Here is a 24959-nt window from a genome sequence, read left to right as displayed (position 1 = left end):
TTATAAGCAAGTTTAGCCTCTCCTTTGCAGTAATGAGCTTCGTAAGGGCAAGTCCCATGATAGGGGGCTCGGTACATCAAACAACCAGTTCTCAATGTTTGTGACAATATCAGCATCAGTCCAGGTGAGGAAGTCCAACACCTCCGCACTTTCCCCCAGCTTCTTGGGAGCCCCCACCCAGGACCCTTCTTCTCCAGTTTTCCTCCCGTGGTTCCTGATTCTGAGCTAAGCCATTTTGTTGCTTCTCTCTCTGACCTCTGGGCTTGTCCACAGATGTCCTGGGTGGTCTGCAAAGAGCCTTAATCTTCTGGCCATTCCCTGCCTTGGGTGGGATCTCCAGGGCAGTGCCAGGCTTTCTGGATGCAAGCCCTGACACTAGCCCACTTGGTAGATGCAAGTGCCAGATGAAGCCTAGTTCCTGTTTCTGTCCCAACACAGAGCTGAGAGTCCCTTCACACTCAACAACAAATGAACAAGGCAGCATCTTATAGTGGTTAAAATTGTGACCTCCAGATTCAGAGCATATGAATCTACATTTCTACCCCACCATGCATTTGCTGTGTGGCTTGAGACAAGTTACCTAACCTGTCTGATCATTAGCTAAATGGGGATGATAATGGGATTTTTGTAAGGATTAAATAAAGTAAACCACAGTTAGTGTCTTAAGTCAATAAATGTGAGCTAATATGTTAGTTTATAGTGTTATTTATTGAAGGGATAAGCTAGGTTTGTCACAACACAGGCCAGAAAAATCCCATGGTGTCAGGGATGTCAGGCCTCTGCTGTTCCCTGTTCCCCCAAGACAGGAAGAATGTCTGTAAGTGGCTCCAATCCCTACAAAGGCCTTTGTTGGCAGGTACACTCTGGTGATACTTCAAGCCTGTGGGAAGGGAAGGAGAAAGGAAGCTGAGAGAGAACACATAATTGGCAAGTTTGATTTTTCTTTTCCCTCTTCCCACTCTCCTTAATTTCTGAAGTTTGGACTCTACTCCAAAGCAGTTGCCATACAATAAAACAATTCTTCATCAACAATGTCAGCTCTTCTTTCTCTTTCTACTTCTCAGCCTTTTTCATAGCTTCAGAAACACATTGTTTCTGCATTTCTTTTAAACAACAACAAAATGAGTTTTAAAAACCACAATTGGCCAAATTAAACCAATTTGCAATTTGAAAGAAGCACGTGTGTGCACGTGCGTGTGTGTGTGTGTGTGTGTGTGTGTGTGTGTGTGTGTGTGTAAGTGGCTGTGGGGTTGTACCAAGTGGAGGAAAGGGGTAAGTGAAGGAGAGCAATGCCAGAAAATAACATTAAAGCAGCCTGGTAGTTGTGAAAGGAGGCAACACTTTTTACTGATCCCCAACCATCCCTTTCCCATTCACAGCTATAGCTTAACGCGGCCTGAAACAACTAAGAGCCAATCTTAACAAAACAAGCGCAACCAGGAAGAGCAAATTCCACCAGAAGAAGTCACTCAGGCATCTTTATGAATATTCATAGCCATATGATTTACTGGGTATACTGGTATGTTAGATTTAAACATTCCCCAAGGAGTATGGCAGAGAATTCTTTATTCACTACATTTAAATGCAAATGATAATAAAACTGCATGACAATATACTCTGAAAAGTTGATTTAAAATATCACAAGGGAGGGATCAAGGGACCAGTAAGAAAGATTTTATTTTAATTTTATACAAAGGTCAAAGTCAGGCCAAATAGACACCAAGCATTCAAATGCTAGTACAGGGACCAACCTTGTCACCAAAAAGTATTCATTCATTTAATTATTTTTCTCCTCTTGTGAAGAAAGAGAAGAAAAAAAACTCCATTTTTTGTTCATCAAAGACATCTATACCTATCAGTCAGGACTCATGGTCAGTATAACCTTATCTCACCAAACTAATAATTCCAGCACAATCCAAGAGACTTGATACTTAACTAGCCTGTGCCACATTAAGAGTGATTGCACGCTTGGCACTAGGCACTTTGAAATCCTGGAAATAGTTCCCAGACCCTTATTCCAATGTATGAGAAACCCTCGTAGTTCAGAGTCCCAAGGTTGGGAACCACTGATTAGGAACATCTAATACAGAATACAGACATTCAAGGCTTTTGACAACAAAAGAGGAAGAACTGAATGTTCAATGTCAGGGAAGAATGGTCCATTGTGTTCAGTGGGAGTGCCACTCTGGAGGGGAAACAGGGAGGCCTCAGGGGATGTGAGAAAGATGGGAAAGAGCATAAATCCTGTGCTTTAAAGACAATGCCGATTCTAAATTATCACTCACTCTTGATTGGGGTGACGGCATTATTATATCTACTCAAAGAGGAGAATTAGACATTCCCCTCTACTGTCTGCAACTCAAACTGTCAATCAAAGAAACATGAAAGGGGGAGGAGAAAGGTTCAGTCTGTAAATGGCAGTCATTTAGACAGAGAAGCAATTATGTACCAGCTAAAAGAATCTCACCTTGAAACAAGAGGATGTCTAGGATTTGCTTCAAAATAATACAGGGTAGGGACTGGGGAGCAGGTAGGGATATCAATGAATCAAGATTGGCTATAAATTGATAATTATTGAAGCTAGGTGACAGTATATTAGAGTTCATTGCATCATTCTGTTTACTTTTGCATATGTTTGGAATTTTCCATAAGGAAAATGACTTTTTTATCTGCTTTAAAAAAAAAATTCTGCCCGATCTAAATATGACACTACCCACCCTGTTTGGACAAAGTCACCATTGCCGGGAACAAGGGCGTTATTGCCACTCTCGTGGGAGCCCCGGGAATAGGGAGGTGCCGATGTCTTGGCCATGAGGGGAGGGCCAGGACTTGGGAAGTTCGGCAACATACAAAGTCCTGAGTTCAGTCCCCAATCAGGAACTTTTAAACATGGACAAGAGTTGATCAGGAACTCTCAACAGAAAATATTTTTAAAAATAACAGCCCCTGTGGAGAATATCAAGAAACTTGATAATTCCAGAATTCAGAAACTCCTACTCTGGGCCCTGTCTGGTAAACTGCAAAAATTCTTCCTTAATCTGAAGTCGGGGCTGTTGTTCCTAGCATATGGTTGATAACTCATACAATTATACATGGTCTTTGACCTGAAAAGTTCCAGTAGATACCACATTTGTCAGCAGTCAGACCTTTTAATGAATTGGACCAGTTTAGCAGCTTAATCCACCAAACTGGCCAATTATTCAGAATGTCAGGACATTTTAACAAGTAGGTAGCCATAGCTATTGCCTTACTTGGTTCAATTAGAAAGAGATAGATGCAGTGCCACAAATAAAGGGACCATCTGCTAAGACAGGTTTCAGTAATAGGTAAGAGCTCACATCAGACCACATCAGGATGCTTCACCATAAAATGAATATAACATTTTAAGAGGGATAGAGACAAAGAGGATGTGTGCAAGGAAGACGAACCAGGATGCTACAAGGACTAGAAATGGTAGCGGATGTCCAACAGAAGGAATTGGTGCTTCTAAAGCCTAAAGAGAAGGCTGGTGGGGAGAACAGGGTAAATGTCTTCAGATCTTTGCCAGTCTCACAAACGGAAGACAGATTAGACCTTAGAGCTTAAGGAAAAGAACCAGAGCCAATGCAGGAAGCCCAGTGTCTGCCCAAAATAAGGAACAAGCTTGAAAAAAGTTAAATTGTGCTAAGTGCTATCTGGTTGCTTTGGAAAATAGCATGTTCCATGGCCCTGAAATGTTTCAGGCAAAGACTGGACAACACTTGTGAAGAGGTTTTGAAGGATATCTCAGGATGGAATGAATATCTACTTGATTCTTGAAATCTCTTTCAAATGGGGATTCTGTGATTTCTGAAGATGAAAACTTATCATTAACAAGCCAAATGATTTAGAAGTTCCTTTTGTTTGTTTGAGGTAGAGTAAATGATTTAATGATTTACAGAGTGTTCTAGTTTGCTAACGCTGCAGAATGCAAAACACCAGAGATGGATAGGCTTTTATAAAACAGGGGTTTATTTCGCTACACAGTTACAGTCTTAAGGCCACAAAACGTCCAAAGTAACACATCAGCAATCGGGTACCTTCACCGGAGGATGGCCAATGGCGTCCGGAAAACCTCTGTTAGCTGGGAAGGCAGCCGGCATCTGCTCCAAAGCTCCGGCCTCAAAACGGCTTTCTCCCAGGACGTTCCTCTTTAGCAAGCTTGCTCCTCTTCAAAACATCACTCCCAGCTGCACTCACTTCCCTCTCTTTGAGTCAGCTCATTTATAGAGCTCCACCGATCAAGGCCCACCCTGAATGGGCGGGGCCACGCCTCCATGGGAACATCTCATCAGAATCATCACCCACAGCTGGGTGGGGCACACTCCAAGCAAATCCAACCAACACCAAAACTTCTGCCCCACAAAACTACAAAGACAATGGCATTTGGGGGACACAATACATTCAAACCGGCACACAGAGCTTCCTCTCACTATGGTGTCATGTACATAAAGCCTTTTCAAACTGTGAATAAATAAAAATAAAACCTAGCTCCTCTGCTATCCTCAAACCTAATTTTGCCTCACTGAGAAACCATACCTAGATGTACCACGCATCAGACTAAAGCATTCAATGGACAGCATCAGGGTTCACTTTCAGCCTTGACCCCACATTTTTCACTCCTGTCTAGTTTCATATTTAATAGCTCGCAAATGTAACTTACAGGTTCCCACTGCAGATAGCTGGTGAGGGGATATTTGGGATTGGGTTACACTCTAGGAAGCATGAGCCTTCCAATTTTGAGGCAAGCATCATATCAGTTTTGAAGTTCCTGAGTCTTGGTACCTTGAGCCTGCTATCTGCCCTGTTCGCTGAGCCCATTTTACTTGAATCTCTGTAGTCCTCTATTTCCTAGTCCCAAACGCTTGTCAGATTTCTGATCTCCTATTTTGCCTAGACTTTGGAATTCTCAGCGTCCCTAACAATTCAATCACTCATTCATTTGCTAAATTTTTATAGTAACTTCCATGTGCCTAGAGGATTGTGGTAGGCGCCTTAGGAGACACAAAAAGCCATAGGACCCTGGCAAGGGCTGAAATCTGATAGAGAATGTGAAGCATGGATGGAAATAGCTACAGCCCACAGCAGAATGTGCTAAGTGCTATAAGAGGTACAAATCAAGTGCTATTGGAGTTCGGAGCAAGGTGAGAGGCTGCAGAAAAACTAGATGTGATTTCAAAAGCAGCCTGTAAAAGCCTGATGTGATTTGTGTGCTAATATTATGTAATCCTCATATATAAGGTATATAAAAATATTAAATTTAAAGAAGGAGGCAGTTGTGAAATGGGAATAAGGTAAATGTATTCTGGGAGAGTATATCTAATGTTCAACAGCAAATAAATATCCAACATTAACCAGAGGGGCCAATCAATGTCCAATGTAAACCAAACGCCTGAAAATAATCCCCATTGTGAACATGGTCAATTATCCACGCAGCCTGAAAAATTACGGTCATGAAATTGAAACTACATTTGCAGCTTAAATGAGTCTTTTCAGAGATTTAGTTTAGTCTGAAAATTTTTCATTAAGGAGTTTCTCTGGGTAATGGATTTGACTGTACTTTGTATTTTTAGAATACCTTAGACTCAGTCCCCACTCTAACCCCACAGACAGGTTGTCTCAGGGGTCAACAAACTTTTTCTTTGAAGGGCAGATAATAAATATTTTAGGCTTTGCAATCCATGTGGTCTCGGTCACAACCACTCAACTCCACCACTGTAGTGCAAAAACTGCCAGAGGTGAAACAGAAATAAATGAGCATGGCTGTGTCAAGTAAAACTTTATTTACACACACTAGAAATTTGATTTCATAAAATTTTTGTGCCACAAAATAGTATTACTCTTGAGTTTTTCAACCATTTAAAAATGTAAAACCCATTCCTCACTCACGGGTCTTACAACAACAGGCAGCAGGCCAGATACAGTTTGTGGGCAATAGTCAGCTGACCCCTGGGTTATTTTCAATGACCCTATTTTACAGATTGGAACACTAAGTCTCAAAGATACTAAGTGTGTTCCTAAATCAACAGCAATTCAACTTACTGACTTCTGTATAATAATGAATAATGAAATAACAGAAAATATTGGGGACTCTTACTCTTTATCACATTGTTCCCAGCATGAAAAAATATATATTATCTGTAAGCTTCAGTTCCCTGGGGCATAATAAGTAAATAATTTTTAAACCGTGCTTAGCAAAATTTGATCATGGTAAATGAAGCAATAATGGTTTGAATTTATATGTATCATATTTTTTTTTGTCTTTCTTAATTTTAATTTATAATAGATGACAGTCTCTAAATTTTTTTAATATCTGGTAGAACCTGTACTGAACCACATACTGCTAAATATTTATCAACACACAGATATTTCAAAAGAAATATAGGTATTGATGTAGTTTAATCTCAGTGTTCCATGGAATGAGTATTCTACCTCTCTATGGACAGGAAGATGAAGGATTGGAATAATATTGAAGAATAAAGCACTGGACCCCCCTCCACACACATACACACACATACACTAGAATGTTACTTATTTGAGCCTTTAATAGGTGTACTACAGGTATATACCCCCCAAAACTGAAAGCAGGAACTTGAACAGACATTTGCACACTGACATTCATAGTGGCATTATTCACAATTGCCAAAAGATGGAAGCAACTCAAGTGTCCATTAACAGTTGCATAGATAAACAAAATGTGGTATATACATGCAATGGAGTATTATTCAGCTATAAAAAGGAATGAAGTTCTGATACATGCTACAACATGAATGAACCTTGGAGACATCATGTTGAGTGAAATACGCCAGGTATAAAAGGACAAATATTGTAAGATCTCGTTTATATGAAATAATTAGAATATGTAAATTCATAGTCAGAAACTAGGATAAAGGTTACCAGGGGCCAGGGTAGGGGGTAGGGAATGGGAGTTACTGATAAATTGGTGCAGAGTAACAATTTTCTGTTTGGGGTGATGGGAAATTTTTGGTAATGGATAGTGGTGATGATAGCATAATATTGCCAATGTAATTAACACCAATGAATTGTATATTTAAATATAGTTAAAAGGGGAAATTTTAGGTTGTACAAATGTCGGCATAATAAATTTTTTTTAAAACCATAGAACTGTACAATACAAACAGTGAACCCTAATGTAAACTATGGAGTATATTTAATAGTACAATTATAATAATATTGTTTCATCAATTGTAACAAAGGTACCATAAATACAAAGTGTTAATAATAGGAAAAACTGCATTTGTGAGGGGGAACTCTGTACATTCAGCATGAATGTACAACTTCTCTAATTAAAAACAATATATAATAATAATTCTGAACATCATGGAAAATGACGATATATATAGTTTAAAAGAAAGAACAGAAATATGCTTGTTCAAGACTTCCAGAAAGGATTAGCACTAAAAACAAATGGCAGAGTATCTCCATGATACTTTTTTTTTTTCAGACAATTAAGCTGCAGAAAAGAGAAGGCATATGATTCAAATCCTACAAAATCATAAAAGATAAAAGTAAGATGAATTGAGTTCACCAAATCTGTGAACACTTGGACAACCAGGGTCAACCCATTGAAGTACAGAAAAGGTAAGTTTAGAATCTTAGTGATAATAACTTCCCACCAGGGGAGTGGGCTATGGAACTCCTCATTTCAAAAAGTGATTCAGAAATAATAGCTTTAAAATATTTAGCTGAAATCACAGGTGCAGATTCCTAATGAATTGCTGCTTAAGGGAACACTGGCATTTGGGGTGCAAACTGAACGTCTGACATGTGCTCCTCTGTCCATCACCTTTCAAGGGCTCACTAAAAGTGCTGGGTAAAGTCTGAATCCCTTGGCACTGCCCTCCTCCCAACCTGTTTTCCAGCTTCCCCATAGGGCATGCTTCTCAGAGATTGCATAAGGAGCTGTGCTGTTTGGAGCCTTCACATAAAGCTTGCTCTCAGCCCTGAATGCCATTCTCCATCCCATCCACTTGACAGCTCCTTCTTTCAAGACCCAGCTCAAATTCTCACTAATGCCTGCCCTAACAGCTCTCCTACGATCTCCAGGGTGAAAACTTCCTCCTCTGTGCTCCCACTTTACCTCATTCTCACCTCTTTTATAGCACGAATCACCCTGAACTGCTATGATTAGTTTATTTGTTTTTTTCCTCTACAGAGGATTATCTCCCTGAGGCATAGGAAGGAGTGCCATTAATTTTTATATCCTGGAGGCCTAGCTTGGCATCTGAGACACAGTCATAACTCAATAAACTTTTGTTGAATAAATCAACAGCCACTGAATCCTCTCATGACTCTACCCTTCCTTCCTGCAAAAAAGAATATAGACTTGAGGTAAGGATGGCAAGTAATTCAAACATTTCATTCATTCACTCATTCAACAGATACTTATTGAACATCCACTATGTGCAGGGCACTATTCTGGAAGCCTGAGTGTATTAGTGAGCTAAGTAAAAGAAGATCTCTCTCTGCTCTTCAGGGACTTACATTTAGCTGGGGAAACAAGCGCTAGACAATAAACGTAACAAATGGTCTTTGTTAAAAGATGATCCGAGCTAAGGGAAAAAGATTTAAGTAGAGCAGGATAAGGGGTCTAGGGAGTATGTGAATTGTGATTTTATGTTACATGGTCAGGAGAGTAGGACCAGACAAGAGAATGATGTGGAGAAGATACATTTGAGCAAAGACTTAAAGAAGCAGAGAGAATTAGACATGGAGATACATGGGGGAAGGGCATTCCAGGCAGAGGGAACGTTCAGTGCAAAGACTCTAAGGCCAAAGCAAGAAGGTCACAGAGGCTGGCTAAGAGTGAGGAAGAGAGAGGTATTGAGGTGGGGGTGGGAGGTGGGGGCATAGATTACAGAGGCCTTAAGTCTACTGTAAAGACTTTGAATTTACTCTGAGTAAGATATGAAGCCATTAAAAGACTTTGAGCCAAGGCTAAGCATGATCTGACTTAGATCTGGTTTATATTTTAAAAGGATTACTTTGGCCATTTTGTTGAGAATTGAGTTTGGGCTCAAGGGTAGAAGCAGGGAGACCAGCTAAGAGGATATTGCGATAATTCAGATGAAAGACAAGAGTGGCTTGTACCAGGGTTGTAGGTAGGGAGAAGTGGTTGGGTTCTGCTTATAACTTGAAGATAGATCCAAAAACATTTGCTGACATATGTGGGGAGTGTGTGAGAGAGAAGAAACAAGCATTAGTCCAGGGCTTTTGGCCTAAGCAACTGCAAGAAAAACTATAAGCATTTAACTCTATCTAATGGCTATACTTTTCCCACCCTCCTACCACCCAGTAAATGTTCAAATGAGGTCAACAGGTAGCAGCGTGACTACCCATGTGGTGACAATAGGATGCAGGAGAAAGAGTAGAAAGAGAGCTATTTAGTTGCCGTGACTTCTGAGTCTTGCTCCCTTTCTACTTCCTCCTCTTACCCTTTACCCACAGAATTACAAAAATTATCCTGGCTGGCTCACTTGTCCAAGACTAAAGAGAATTATACAATATGTTTTAATGGAAAATAGTTTAATGGTAGTAGGGCTTAAAGAAGTTCAAATAAGGTAGCTACACTCTTGGGGAAGATGGTGATGCTGGTAGTGATCTTCACATTTGCCTTTGTTGCAGATTTCATGGACTTTGGAGATATTGTAAAATTCAAAAGGAGGAGGGAGCCAACGTCAGGAGAATGGTCACACCATGTAAGCAGCTGAGCATCTGAGCTAAAACACTTCTGAGATTATCTGCAAAACTGTATCCAAAAAAAGCAAATGCGTTTCATGCAACTGAATGCTTATAATTGGAAGACCTCTGGCAATGGAAAGCTTTCTTACTTGTAAACTGATGCTGCATTTACACAGATTGAGATGTGGAACATATCCATAAATAAAGCTTCATAATTCTCTGTGAGATGAACTCATATATCTCAGGTCTTCGTTTGCTACGTCAAATTCCAAGGAAGCATTTTAAAAGCTTTTGCTTGACCAAAATTTTGTGTACTTAATACTATGAGAAATGACTGGTATTGAAAAATATATATAATGCATTCCTTTGTGTACTTAAGTTCTTCAAGATGATTTGAAAACTCCTTAAAAATGAACAAGACCTCTAGTAGAAAGTATATATTTCACAGCATCATTAAATATTGATTAAGCAACCACCACACATCAAACTCTGTATCGGTGACTGAAAGAACAATGATATTGTAAAATTTAGACTTGAATCTTTTTAAAGAAACACTTTCAAAACTGTGTTTTCCTTCCCTTTCTTGGTCATGCATAGACTACTTTCACAACTACTGCCCATCAAAATAAATGTAACAGAAATCCAATATTATCCATTTAGCTTTGCCTTTTCCTCCAGTATCTGAGGATGTCTCTGAAATAGAGAGGCCCAAACTTAAGTATGGGCAGTTATGCTTTTTAGTTTGCCTCCCTACTTTAGGCTGTTCATTAGACTTGGTCTAATGTTGGAAATTTGTATAGAATCTTTCATTCTTAAAAACACAAACACAGAGCAAACCCTTTTTATCTTTTTATTTCCACAATGATAATGAATTTCAACATCTTCCTTGTTTGAAGAACTTTGAAAAATCCAGTCAGAATCTACTGGGAGTTTTCATTGCAACATTCCTTTCAGATGCCCCAGGCTGCAAAGAAGTTTTGAATTTAGATATTTTCTTCTTTTGCATCAGTTTTGGTTAGAACACATTATTTCCAAATTTTAGAGTAGAAGTGTGAATCTCCACTTCCCCCACTACCCTCAAACCTGCTTCTCCTCCAGTGTTCTCTATCCATCAATCTTGGACAGAAACTTGCAAGTTACCCTCAAGTCTTTCTCCATCACCCACCCATTACATCACCAAGTCATATCTCTTTTACCTCCTAAACACCTTTCAAATATATTCACTCTCCATCCCAAATACCACCAGCCTGGGCCAGGTTACTGTCTTCTCTGGCTTGAAATCTGTACTGCTGTACTAGGTGCCTAACTGATCTCCCCACTGCCATTTCTTGCCCTTCTCCAACCTACACAATTAAAATTCAATTAAATAATAATTTAAAAATATAACTATGTCACCTCTTTACTTAAAAAAGCACATCTTATCATCATTGGGATAAAGTCTAAATTCCTTAATTTGACTTGCAGACCCTCATGATTGATCATATTTTACCTACCTTTCCAGTCTTATCTCATCTCTCTCCTCCTTAAGCCATACTGAACTTTCCTTTGTTCCAATGTGCATTGTCTCTCTGTCTCATCATCCCAGCCCTTGTACATGGCTGGTTCCTCTACCTGGAACAAGATTCTATTCATTCTTTAAAAAAAAAATACTTCAATCACTCTTATAGAGAGTTTATTACATGCTGGACACCAGGAAATAGATCAATGATCAAAAGGCATGGTTTCTGTCCTCACAGAGTTGACAGTATAGCATGGGGAAGAGTCATGGATCATGTACTGAGAAGCGAGTTATGGCATGGGAAGCATAAGGTGATGTGGGAGCAAATATCAGGGTAACCAGACTTAATTTAGGAGCCACTGAAGGTTCCCTAAGAAAGTACTGATGCATCTAAAATCTGAAAGATAACTAGGTATTAGGGTAACAGAAGAGCAGGGAGGGAGATGGAGGTGGGGAGGGATGGAAAGAAGATTCCAGCAGCACAGTTAAAATGGGAAATATAAGAGTATTAAGAAAATAAATAGCCTTTCCTTGTTATAAGCATAAGATACTGGGAACATATATCTTGGTTGAATGTATTTTGTTGGTAGCCTGTGTTGCCAAGGAAAAAAATTAAGTACGCATTACACTGGATTTCTTGCAATTAAGAGAGTAAAGATGAGGAATCTTGGATTAGAGTCTAGATATCCTGAAACTGGCTCTAACCTAACTTTTGCTTATGAACTTGACCAATTAACTTAAACTTGTACCTCTCCTATGTCCTTTGTATAAGGGGGAGATGGATAGTATTATCAAGTTTACCTTACAAGGTAGGATCAAATGAAATGGTGATGTGAAATATAAAGTACTAAACTTTATAATGACTTTTTACTTAGGTTTTTCAAGCATATTAAACAGTTTCTCAATTTCTAACAGATCTCTCTTTATTAGTAGCAACTGAAATTAAATTTTCTTATTATTTCTGACTATAGCAAAAGGCACTGCATTTCAACTCCCCAACAAGTAGACAACCCTCTTCATTACTCTTTAAGAGGAATAGAATTGGATCCTGTCTCTTTTCAAATGATCAAATTGTTCAAAGAAAAAATATTTTGAAGTAGAAAAACTGGAAAATCCAATTATTTTGTAATAATCAAAAAAAACAAAATGTGTTTCTGCTGTTATCAAATCCAATTCCTCTCTTTTTTATGGCTAAACTAATCTGATCAGTTCTTTCTCACTTTTTAATTTAAACTTGCTATCTGATTTCCCAGTGGCTGGTTTATTGACAAATACAGCAATGAAAATGCAAAGGAAGTTATATTAAAATATAAACTTTAGTTACTTAAAAACTAAGACCTTACATTAACAAAAAAAACCCAAAACCAAGTTTTAATTTCACATTATCTTATGTAATAAGGAAGAACCATGAAATATGATACTGGTTTATGGGCTTACTTTGCCAAAAACTTTTATTCATCACTGAAAACATTTTAGTTACAGTTGAGAATATAGGTGTCAAATTTCACCATCACAAATATTAATGTTCTTTCTTAACTGTTTATAGAGCCACAAATAGGAATAATACCAACTATCCTTTCAGTGTAAAGGAAAAGTTCACTTAAAAAATGCTTTACAAATATTGAGAACTATATAAGTACTGCTTTACAGAGATGAAGAGTGAGCCCTTAGTTCTGAGTGTCACTTCTCTTTTTGTTTATAGACTCTTCTTTTACTTGCTAAGCAATTGGATTTCAACATATAGGAACTCTATTAAAGGTGTCTAATTTCAAAGTTCTGTTTGGGGCTATGCTTTTTAGATTCTATTACAAGTTTCAGGCAGCTAAAAAAGTTTGATAATTTTATTGCAGTAATGATTTCTGTATTATTAAGAAGAAAAATTTAAAAGCTGTTTAAAAGGAGGAAACAGTTCAAGGATAACTGGTTTCCAAAACTGATTTCTTTGGAAATGGAAAAGAGCTCTTAAGGAAATGCATACTTAGGAATTTAATTTAGTTGATGGCCAATGTAATTCTAATCTGTTAGCATATATTTGAAGGAAATAAAATGTTCATGAAATGACGCAGTCAGAAAGTTAGTGAGCACTTCCTCCCATCTTTGATAGAGTGCAAAAGCTTCTGCAAGAGGAATCAGGAATCACAGGTACAAGTCTTGGCTCCGCCACCCCTTTTCCATGTGGGTTAATGAGATAGTCACTTAGCCTCTGAGCCTCAGTTTTTCATTTGTAAGATGGAGATAATGATGCCTTTCTTAAAGGGTTGTTTTTAGGAATAAGTGCCATCACAGAAATGAAAAGTCTGTAAATGAGGAACTGCTCAACAATAATAAATTACAAAATTTATCACAAGCTCAGTGATTCCCATAAGCAATCTTATAAAACATAGCTAAATATGTATTTTGTGCTCCTCTTCTTATTTCCTTTTCAGATGGTATTTGTGCAAAATCCTTCATTAGCTTGTAAGCTCTTTAAAGTCACAGTGAGCTCACCATATCCTCTTTCCATGTCACTCTCTGGATTACATTTAACTAATGGATTTTCAAAAAAGCTTTATTGACAGACATTCTTTCTTGGTCATCAGTTCCAATACCAAGAAAATAGTCACTACTATCAAAAAGTCTCCTTTTCAACTACCCAATTCTCAAATCCTCCTGCTGTAATCTATGCCTATTTCCACATATTCTGTCCTTCAAGTTGTTGGAGAATGGCTGGTCAGAATTGACTGAATAAAATCTCTTATCAAAATTACCAAACTCTCTTCAGCTACAAGACAGACTCCTTGGTTCCCAGCCTAAATCTGCCCCGCTTGCAATCCAAAACAAGTGGAATTAACTACAAACTTAGAGCTAGGAAAGAAGTAGGAGTACCTGCTGGCCCACTAAAGATTCCTAGAGCCAAGGAGTTCAAAGGAAAGCCCATTCTGACCTGGCCAAGGGAAAGGAATGAAGCACAGTAACATAAATGGCTAGAAGAAATATGGACAGAGAGAAAAAGGACAGAGGTGAAAACACCAGAAACAGGAGAAGGTGAAAGTAGAGTGCTCCCAGGATACCAATATTTTCTTAGAGAACTGATAAGATCCTCTGTTCTACTTTGATACTTGAATGAAAATTTTTACTTAATAGACAAGTTGGAATTAGCTCCTAATAAAACACTTTTAAAAGCTTATGGAATGGTAAGGAAGGGATGGCTACCTCTCAGCCGCCCTCCTCAGGCCTTGTAAATGTGCCTACCTGATCTCCCTCTGCTCAGAGTGGTTCTGATTACTTTCTTGTGGGCTGTTGTTTTTCGTTTTTTGTTTGTTTGTTTTGTTTTGTTTTGTTTTTTAGTGAGTCCATTCCATCGCACCTTTTTGGTTTAGAGAGGAATGTTTGTATTCTAACCAACCTTGCCTGTCTTTATCGATATGATATGGCTTTCATTAAGTGGCCCTTGGAGGGCTCACGGAATCCTCAGGCTCAGGGTAAACTCGTGTGTCCGCAGCCTGCTCCGGCGCGCCCTGCGTTTCAGCACTGCCACCTCTGGATAGCGCCTTGCTGGCTGATCAGGTCAGGCCTTCCACCGGATCTCTCATCCATCCTCAGCCCACTGTTCTCTCCTTCTCCGTTTCCCTCAGTCCCAGGAAAAAGCGATTCCCAACTTCTAACCTCTCCAGAATTCCCGCCTTTAAAGTGACCTCCAAGGATCTAAAGGCACACGCCCCCGCGCCTTTGGGTCCTACCGGAACAGCAGAGAAGCAGCATGGTTTCCCCATCGGTGACGCGAGATCTCCGACAGGCACAGAGCACCTTTCCCCTGCCACCGGATCCCAGATCAGCATCCAGGAGTCCCCGCTTGCTCCTTCTCCCTCCACGCCCTAAACCTTCAGGAAACACGCGCGATGATGCCCCGCCAAAGGCGCACACATGCATACACTCACACACACACACACACATACACACACCACAAATACACACACTCGAACACTGAAAGCCTTCCTGGTGCCATCGACGCCCTGGGCAGCGCCTCAGTCAACTTGGGCCTCCATCCATCAACAGCAGCTCGCGAAGGGCCACCCGCAGCGGTCGCCCCGCCCCCTCCCCTGCCTGGGAAGCGAGCCCGGGCATCCCAACCCAGACTGGCCAGAGCCCCCTCTCCATTCACGTAGCCATCCACCTCGTGTGGACAGCACGCAGTCCACAACCCCCACACTTCGCCCCTGGGCCGCCCCAAACCATCAGTCAAACCGTAAATTAATCTCCTTGAAACCACAGCCCTACTGCTGTGTTAGGTGCGAGTGTTTTTGTGTCTCCAAGGCATATACATTTATTTAACTCTTTCGAGCTTTCCGCCCATACTAAACAAACAGCACGTTATCCCGATCTCCTTCTTTCTCCTCACCCCAACCTCTGCCCCTATCCGAATCCAAACCCCCTAAGTAGCCGAATCACCGCACCGCCGCACTCCAGCTTTCGAACCGCGGACCCAACCCAAACCGACACTCACCTCTGGCCCCCTCTCCTCCTCCACCCTCCGGCCCGCTGCTACTCGGGTCCGGACCGCGTAATTGGCGCCTCAGAAACCAATGCTGCGCCCCCTCGCCGGAGCCCGAAATGGAGGGACTGGCCCTCTACCAGCCTGATCAGCCGGCGCACCCCTCCGGGGGGGCACACGCCTTCCTGTTCAATTGCCCTGGAAAACACAGGTGCCAGGGAAAGACGAGGAGCGGAAGCAGCCTCCAGGGGTGGGCGGGAGGACTCACCGAACATCTGAACGTGCCCTTTGGTGATGGGATTGAAGCTGCCGCAGGCAAGCAAGATAACGTGGGTCTTGGTGGTCTCGGTCATGGTGCGTGTGGGTCTCTCGCACTCGTCTAGTGGTCGCCTCTCTTCTCGTGTCTCGGTGCGTCTGCAGAGGGAGAAAGGAAGGCGAGGCTCCGGCGGTGGATGCTGTGGACTCCAAGGAGCCGCTCTAGACGCAAACCGCGTCACTCCCCGCCCCCCTTTAACGCTTGCAGCCCCGGCAAGGTCCGAGACTGCTTTGGTATTGCATTCCTCTTTCTCCACGGTCCTTCTCTTTTCTTTCTAGCTTCTTTCATGTCTCTCGTCCTGGTACCCCGCCCCACCCTCTCTTTCCCCTACTCCCCTCCATCACTCTTTTTCTTTAAGAGTTTATCTATAAGGAAGGATGTGGTATCCAAATCCAGAACCATGGATACTTATAGCCTGGTGTTAGCTCTTTTGAGCTCTCTCTTGCCTCCATTTGATTTAGTTTTTTTTCCCTCATGCTAACATTTTTCTGACCCTATCTATTTCCTCTAACATTTCAAATCCCCAAAGAGTCTGATCTTAAGAAATGCTTTCTTTCTCTCTTCCTCAATATTATAAGGAAGAAAAATACTCTTGTTCATTTCAGAAGTAGTCATTTCTCTCTTTTTTCCCTTCTCTGATAATTCTGAACTATTGAACTGAGTCCAAATCTTGACCTAGAGATTTCAAGAAACAGGGGAACCCTGAATCCTTTTCCTTTTTGGGAGAACCTGGATGAAATTGAGTTACTAAAGGCTGTATTAGAAAGCAATGTGATCCTACACAAGCAATCAAAATTGAACCAAAGATTCAATTTTCTTGAGTGTTCAATGTGTTAGATGCTGTTATAAGTACTGTCCTCATTGAATTTGTATTCTACAGGAGGAGAACAGATACTAAACGAGATGAAATAAGTGCAATGCACAAATGCAAAGTAAGGTAACAGAGCAAGGAGTGACTAAAGGAGAGGCGGTCACTTTAAATTGGGTAGTTAGGGAAGGCCTCCCTGGGGAAGTGACATGTAAGCTGAGGCCTAAATGACAAGAAGGAGTTGCTAGTACAAATATTCAGAGGCAGTAAAGGGCTCAGTGTACTCACAGAAATGAAAGGAGGCCAGTGTGGCTAGAGTGGGTGGGCAAGGGGCAAAGTGGTAGGAGAGAATATTGGGTCAGATCAAGTAAGATGGGGTAAAGAGTTGGGATGTTTTTCTATGTAGACTAACTTATAGTGGAATTGCAATAGGAGTCTATTGAAGTTTTTATGCATCAAACTGACTTGTAACTCACATTTATCATGCTGGATGATGGATAGAAAAGAGGTGCAAAGGAAAGGGCAAATAAAGCATTTGGGAGACCCTGACAGTAATCTAGGCAAGTGGAGTTGGGCCTTGAACTAGGGTTTATGAAGATGGAGGTGGTGAGAAGTAGATGGTCTCACAACAGAGGTTTGTTTTGTTTTGTTTGCAGATGGAGTTTATAGTCTTTGCAGATGGATTGGATGTGAAGGATAATGGAAAAAGAAATCTAGGAATGCATCTAGAAATTTGGCTTAACCAAAAGAGCGGATGCTTGTTTCACTGACTGAGATTGAGAAACATGAGGGAAGAGAAGGTTTGAAGGATAAGATCAAGTGTTCTATTCTGATACAATAGATAGAATTAAGAATTCTGAACTCAGAATTCCACAAGTACAAATATTTACTTTTCCTGGGCTTCAGGGTTCTTGGATAAATTGTTACCTCATATTAAAGACTTGGTTACATCCAGGAGTATATAACAGGTATACAGTAAATATTGCTGAATATAGCAAATCAACCCTATTATGCATAAAAATTCTGGTTTAAATACAAGGGTCCTAAGGTCATAATGGGATTTGTGTCTTCCCTGGAGATTACATGGGATGCAGAAAGAGCAAGGGGTTCTGGAGAAGGCCTGGCTTGGGTATAAAACTCTGATACTTGAAATTAACATAATCATGGTTAAATAATAAATATCTTTTGATGTCTTACTTGATTCAATCACTGATTTAGGGACATTGGACAAAAACAAAGTCCTTGCTTTGATACAGCCCATATTCTAGAGCAGGACAACAGACCTTAGACAAATTAATAAATATAAAATACATTGGATGGTAATAGGTACCATAAAGACAAATGAAGCAAGGTAAGAAGAAAACAGAATGAAAGAAAAATACTTTTTTTAAAAATTTAAGGTGATCAGGAATGGCCTCTCTGATAAGATGGCATTTGAGTAGGGACTTGAATGAAGTAAAGGAATGTGTCATTTAAATATCTGGGGAAGAACATACCAGGCAGAACAGCAAGTGCAGAAGGTCTGAAAACAGGAGTGCCTAACAGTGTTCAACAAGGACTCCAGTTTGCCAGGAGAAAAGAAAGTAGAGGAGAGGATATTGGAGACATAGAACAGGTCACGTAGGGCCTTATAGGCCCTGGTAAGAACTTTGGCTTTTTCACTGAGAAACACAAGAAGCCACTGGAGGGTTTTGAGTGGAGGAGTGACACAAGCTGACTTACCTTTGGAAAGTGTCAGTTTGGTGGGAGATATAAATTTGAGACATCAGTATAATTTATATTTAAAGTCATAGAATTGAATGAGGTCACCTGAGAGTGAAAAATATAGAGAGAATAAAGGAGGACCTTAGATTCAGTCCTGGGACACACCCAAATAACCCTAGCTATGAGTTGTTGGGTATCACTGGAAGCCCAGCCACTATAAGCTTTGTATAGATGTTAACTGTTTAACGGTCACAACAAATCTATGAATTGGTATAACTTTATCCCATTTTAGAAAAGCATATACTGAGGCAGAGAAAAATTAAGTAACTTGTGTAAGTTCAGGCAGCTAGTATGTATGGAGCAAGATTCAAATCCAGCTTTTGCATGAAGGTCCTGCTCTTGATCCAAGGCCACTCCCTCGCCTCACTTCACTGCTATGCCACAGCCCACTTGTAAAATGAGGATAACATGACCCATTAAGCCACAGAGATGTGAGGATTAGAGGTGATGTATGCAGAACACCTAGAATATAGTAGATGGTCAATAATGACAGCTATTTTATAAATGAGAGAATAGGAGTTCTTAGCAGAGGTTTGAGTGTCAGACTGAGAATTGCCTTGCTAGGTCTTCAGATTTTCCCTTTCTCTATATCCAGGAAAAATGGAAGAGTGGGCAACAAGACTGAATGCAACTTGCCAAAATGACTGGACACTCACTCAACTCTACAAATTAATTTTAATAAAAAGATAGAAGAAATGTCCAACTCAAATTTCTATACAGAATAATGCTCGTTAAGTACTTACTGATGAATTGAGTACAAAATTCTTTTTTACCGGTCTAGTGCCCAGAGGGTAACAATGAGATAAGGATTTGCAGTACAAATACGTATTAATAAATATGAGCTTAGCCTTGTAGATTATATCTTAAGAGACAGTTTAAATTCTGCAGGTTAGATTGATTGCGATCCCAGTAGTCTCTTACAATTTTTTCATGTCCATCTCTAATTCATGTATCCCCAAAGAGGACTTTGGAATTGGAATTTGAAAACATGGGGAGCAGGCTCTGGCTCTGCCATTTGCTAACTGTGTAGCTTTGGGTGAGTCATTTATCACTAAGCCGCTATTATGTCAACTAGAACTGTATCTAACTCTAGGTTGTTAAGATATATAAGATATATATAATATTTTGTGAAGTGGCTTAGAGCCTGGCAGATAATACATGCTCAATACATATTGACTATAGCTATTGTTCATAAAATGGGGATACTATAATATATGCCCTACAGGGTTGCTGTAAGGATCAAATAATACCATGTGTGAGCAAAGGGCATTGTTTGTTCTTTTTTTAAAGCATATTGTTAGCTTTGGGTCAAAACTCCACAGTTGCTACATACAAGACATCTATTGTTTTCAGGTGTTCAGCTGTTTCTATTGATGGGTTTGCCAAAGATATTTCTGAAAGTCTCAATATTAGAGAGCAATGGCCTCGGGAATATACTAGTACTCTTCATATCAATGAAAACAAGTAACCAAAAAAGCATCCTAACAAAGAAGTTATTTTCAGTGAAGATTCCAAGTCTGGTTCATAAGATATAGAAATAGGAATATCAGTTCATGCATAATACATGTACCTTAATATATATATAGTGATCTATTCTCAGGGGTGCTTATTTTAACTTAGGTAATATAATTTGTTCCAATATTTCAACCTTCCGACAGCTGTGTAATTGCTTTAGGCTGAAAGGAAGGATCCAGAGTCATTTCTCCCACATCCCAAACCTTGAAATCCTCCCCACTAAGTTCAGTTCCCTAATGGCTCAAAGCAGGCAGACTAACCCGGAACTTCCCTGCTATAAATACCTGTTCTGATGGGGCAGGCTTAAGTGTCTGTAGGGTCTGATTTGAAATGTGCATATGTAAAGTGTATAATGGATATGTATGCTCACTTATCTCCCTATTTGCCTAGTCTAGAGTAATCATCCATTCCATCACAAATCAGGATAAAACAACTCCATATTTATGAAACTGGTTTCCAAGGTAATATTAGAGATTATCCTACACAGAAAAAGCAAAATGCACATACAGTCCCTGGCATTGTCAGACATTGAATATTTATTTCAGGTTTTGCTAGTAAAAAATATTCTGAGAAAACCATGCTGCTTTCCAGATATATTTTTCAATTGGGATTCTCTAAAGTTCTCTACATTTGTATAGTTACTTCCCCTTTGCTTTCTTCACTACTTTTCAAGATAAATATAGAGCTAAAATGATTGACATTACTGTCTTCCTTTTCCCCACTCCTCAAGCAAACATGTTTACATCTGTAGGATGAATAATGTCCCTAGATCAAGATCCTCCCTCTTCTCCAGCTCCAAGTCCCAAAAATTTCATTCAGACTTGTAACTTCTCTGGTTATTCAAAACATATTTCACAAATGAACTACGTTTCCAATTTTAAAACCTGGCTTAAAAAATATAAACATAGCAATACTTCTGACACCACAGTGAAAGGAACAAAGTACACAGGTCCTTACTAACAATAAGCATTGTATACCATTTAAAAATAACGTATTTCTTCAGCCAACTAACAGATTTGCCAATTTGTTCACCATAGCTTCTTTCCAATATTTGGGGTGGAGGAGGGGGAGGAGCGGGCACAAATCATTATTTTCATCTTGAGACTGAAGACCTCATTCCTTATCAGAAAGCCCAAGAGTAAAAATAGGAGCTAGAAAAATCAGTCATAACAGCCTTAGAAAGAGGCATAATTGATTAAGAAGTTAAACTATTCCCTGAAATGACATCTGAGAATAACTCTGCCTCCCTCCTTTAAGTCACCCAAATGGAGAGCTCATTTGGCTCAAGGGATTATTAAATAAAGGATAGGGAACTTAAAATATAAAATATTTTTGCCAATAGGTCAATGCCTCATAATTTAGCTAAGTCAGATCTAGCCTGGAATTTCAATGCCATGACTCCCCAAATTTATTAGATATAGAAAATAACAGTGTTGCAGCCGAGCTACTCTAATACCTTGCCAGTAATAACTAAACTGGTTTCAGAGGAAATGAGGGCATAAGAAAAATCTGCACTGGTGGGACCTACTAGTTTCAGTCTTCACAATCCATATTCAATCTGTTGCTGGAGCGGAGGTGGCTCAAGGTTGGTAGCTATGCACTATCAGATTTTATGAGTTGCTTCACTCAGGACTATTTTAGAAACAAAGAACAGAAACTCTATTCAAACTAGTTTAATACAAAGAGGAAATTTATTGACCTACAATGACTGAGAAGTCTGAAGGGTAGCCAAGCTTCAGGCACAGCTGTATCTAAGATTCAAATATCATCAAGACACTGCTTCTTTTTCTTCATCATATCTCAGTTTGCTTTCCTCTGTGGTTGCTTTATTATCTATCAGACAGGCAAACTCCACATCAAAGGAAGATGGCTGTTGGCATTCTCAAATGACATTGTCCTTACAGGACACAATCCTATTGAAAGAAAGAGCATCTTTTCCAGGAATGTCAGTAAAAGTCTCAAGGAAGACACTGATTGGTCCTGCACTGATATGTGCCTATTCCTAATCAATCACTGTTAAGTATACAGAGGAAGTATTCTAATTGGCCAAATCTGGGTCATTTGCCCACCTTGGGCTTGAAGTGGGGAAAAGAGGAGGGGAAGGTCAGCTCCATCAAAACTACTTGGACTGAGCAAGATTGTTATAGAGCAGGATAGAGAAGCTTGGCAAAATTATGTCCCCAACATTGCTATAAGAAGAAAATATACTCTGTGCAGACACAGAGTTCAACAATATGGCTGAACCCAAGAAAATGTCTTGTTAATTCTGAACTCACTTTCTTATAAGGAGTAAAGTGAGACTTACTGGTTTGGGTGGGAGGGTAGAAGCTGAGGGGAAAAGAGCAAGGCATTCCAAGATGTGGCTCAAGATGAATCCAAGGTGTTTATATTGTAGCTTCAGGGATTGAGGAGAGTGTTGGAAATAATCTCTTGAGGGTGGGAACTAATATTCTCTGACTCCAAAATGGTCTTGCTTGGTATTTGAAAACTCCTTCAGTCCCTCTCTCTCTCTCTCTCTCCCTCCCTCCCTCCCTCCCTCCTTCTCTCCTCCCTACACATAGTATCTTGTCTATGCCATGCATTGGCATCATTCTCCTCTCTGTGCACCAACTTCTCTCAAATGATCTAGTTTCCTACTCCTCCATAAAATTTGGGTTTCTAAGATTTCTAAACTATGGCCTTTACTCTACATGACCTCCAGTTCCCACTATCCACTAACCTCAGTTTCATATTAGCTCAGCTTGAGTCATGTGACCATCTTGGTCCATTCACCACGGACCAGGAAATGGGTCTACCTCTGCCCACCTCTTCAGCTGGGGCTGTGAGGGGCCCTTTCCCCATTCTAATACACCCACACACACCAAAATTAAGTTCCACCATGAAAAACAGACCCTGGAACTAGTAGAGGAATGGTAAAGATGGTGTGGCATGATATTTCCTGTTATGCCTAAGATGGCTGCTTAGAGAGGTAGCTCAGATCAAAAGGTTAGCCTTACAAGGAAATGGATTGGTTGTCTAGTCTACATAGTAGGATCTGAGGACCACCAAATCAAAGGTCAAATGCTAATATAGATCTCTGCACCACATGTTTTTCCACATGGCCCATTTGCAATATTAATAACTTCATTATGTTAAATAGCTAACAGGGGACATTGCTTCTAGAGGCCACTATTATGACACAGATTTGTTACCTAAGAAGGTAAATTTTTTAGAGGATTTTTATTTCCTAATTAAAATAGAAATAAATTTAAAAAGAGAAAGGAAGAAGGACAGTGCAAAAAGCATACCTTACATTTCTACCAACTACTTCCTAAGTATCTCCAGAATTATTTCATAATCTAACTCCTGCTTGCCCCCTAACCTCACCATACACCCTTCACTTCAGCAATACTGAACTTCTTTTAGTCCTCAAATGTGGCATGCTCTCGCCCGGCCTGACAAATGCTACTTTTTATCCTCATCCCTTATGACTAACCCAGGCTCAACCCAGAATTTATTTCCTGAGACTTCTGTGAGCACTTCCCCTTACCAGCCTCTCCCAGGTCTGAATTAGCCTCTCCCCTCATATATGCCCAGTTTTTCCCATGTCTCAGGACTTGTTACAGTGTGCTGTACTGTAATTTGCTTGTATCCACCACTAACATATATTCAGACCCTACTATTCTCCAAACATGCTCTAGACAGATACTGTCTGTAAAGATAATGTCTGTGAAGACATTATCTCATTTAATTTTCAAAATATCTCAGTGAAGGAGGTTCTTTGATTATATCTTTCTTACAGATTAGGAAAGTTAGACTTAATTTGTTCAAGCTATACAGCTAATAGGTGGTGGAGGTGAGGCAACTTGGACAGTCAGCCAACACTTATAACACCCCACTCTCCCAAACCTCCATGAAGGCAGGAAACACTTCTATCTTGTTTGCTATCATATGGCCAGTTCTATCTCAGTCTGGAACATAGTAAGTGTCCAAAGCTATTTGTTTAGTAAATGTGGATTGATTTTTGCTTATGGCTGATTCTGTTCTCTGTGCATAATTTTTTTTTTGGTTGCCCTTTTATATTTTTATTTTTATTTTTTTTATTTTGAAATAAATTCAAAGTTATAGGAACAGTTGCAAAAACAATACTAACCCCATACACAGAATTCCATCATACCCTGACTCCCCTCCCCCGATAACCCAATCCACCAACTTTAACATGCTGTCACATTGCTATTTCTTTCCCTCCCTCCCTATCTATCATCCATCATCTATTGCTCTGTCTTCTGAACATATGAGAGCTAGTTGCTCACACCCTTGAACAAACACTATAATTCACATATACACTTCCCATGAATAAGAACATTCTTTTATGCAATCCCATTAAGCGCAGCTAAGAAGTACAAGAGATTCAGCAATGATACAAAGCTTACATTCTAAATTTCCTTTTCCTTATTGTCTCAGCTGTGACCCTTTGAGCCTCCTGTCCTCCATCTTCCAATCCCATCCAGGTTCATCCTGGCATTCAATTGTCATCTATTTAGACTGTCTTTTTTTTTTTTTTTTCAATTGTGGAAACATATACAGCCTAAATCTTTCCATTCCACCCCCTCCCTAGCCGTCCATTAGTGGGATTAATCACATTTAGAATGTTGTAATGCTCTTTCCCACCATCCATTACTAGAAATTTCCCTTCACCTCAAACAGCAACCCTACACTCATTTCTTAACTCCCCATTGCCCCTTCCCCATTTCTCTTAACCCATACTCTACTTTTCATCTCTATAGTTATATTCTCTAATAATTTCTTTGTGTTTACTGTAGGGCTTAAAATTAACCTCTTAAATCCATAACAATCTTGTTTTTCTTTGATACCACCTTCACTTCAA

The 24959-nt window shown here is 39.8% G+C and overlaps 1 protein-coding gene across 2 annotated transcripts in view; it reads right to left on the bottom strand.

Moving 5' to 3' along the window:
- NMNAT2 (nicotinamide nucleotide adenylyltransferase 2) overlaps window positions 1-24959 on the bottom strand; it is a 204460-nt gene that overhangs the window by 133121 nt on the left and 46380 nt on the right. For both annotated transcript variants that reach the window (XM_037825201.1, XM_037825200.1), the window contains exon 2: window positions 15958-16103. In XM_037825201.1, coding sequence (XP_037681129.1) covers window positions 15958-16042 — 85 coding nt within the window. In that variant the 5' untranslated portion in view covers window positions 16043-16103. The remainder of the gene's footprint in view (window positions 1-15957; window positions 16104-24959) is intronic.

Source organism: Choloepus didactylus, chromosome 2, assembly GCF_015220235.1.
Source record: "Choloepus didactylus isolate mChoDid1 chromosome 2, mChoDid1.pri, whole genome shotgun sequence".
Classification (NCBI taxonomy): Eukaryota; Metazoa; Chordata; class Mammalia; order Pilosa; family Megalonychidae; genus Choloepus; species Choloepus didactylus.
The sequence above is the reverse complement of the archived record's forward strand: the minus strand, read 5'-3'. Positions and strand labels throughout refer to the sequence as shown.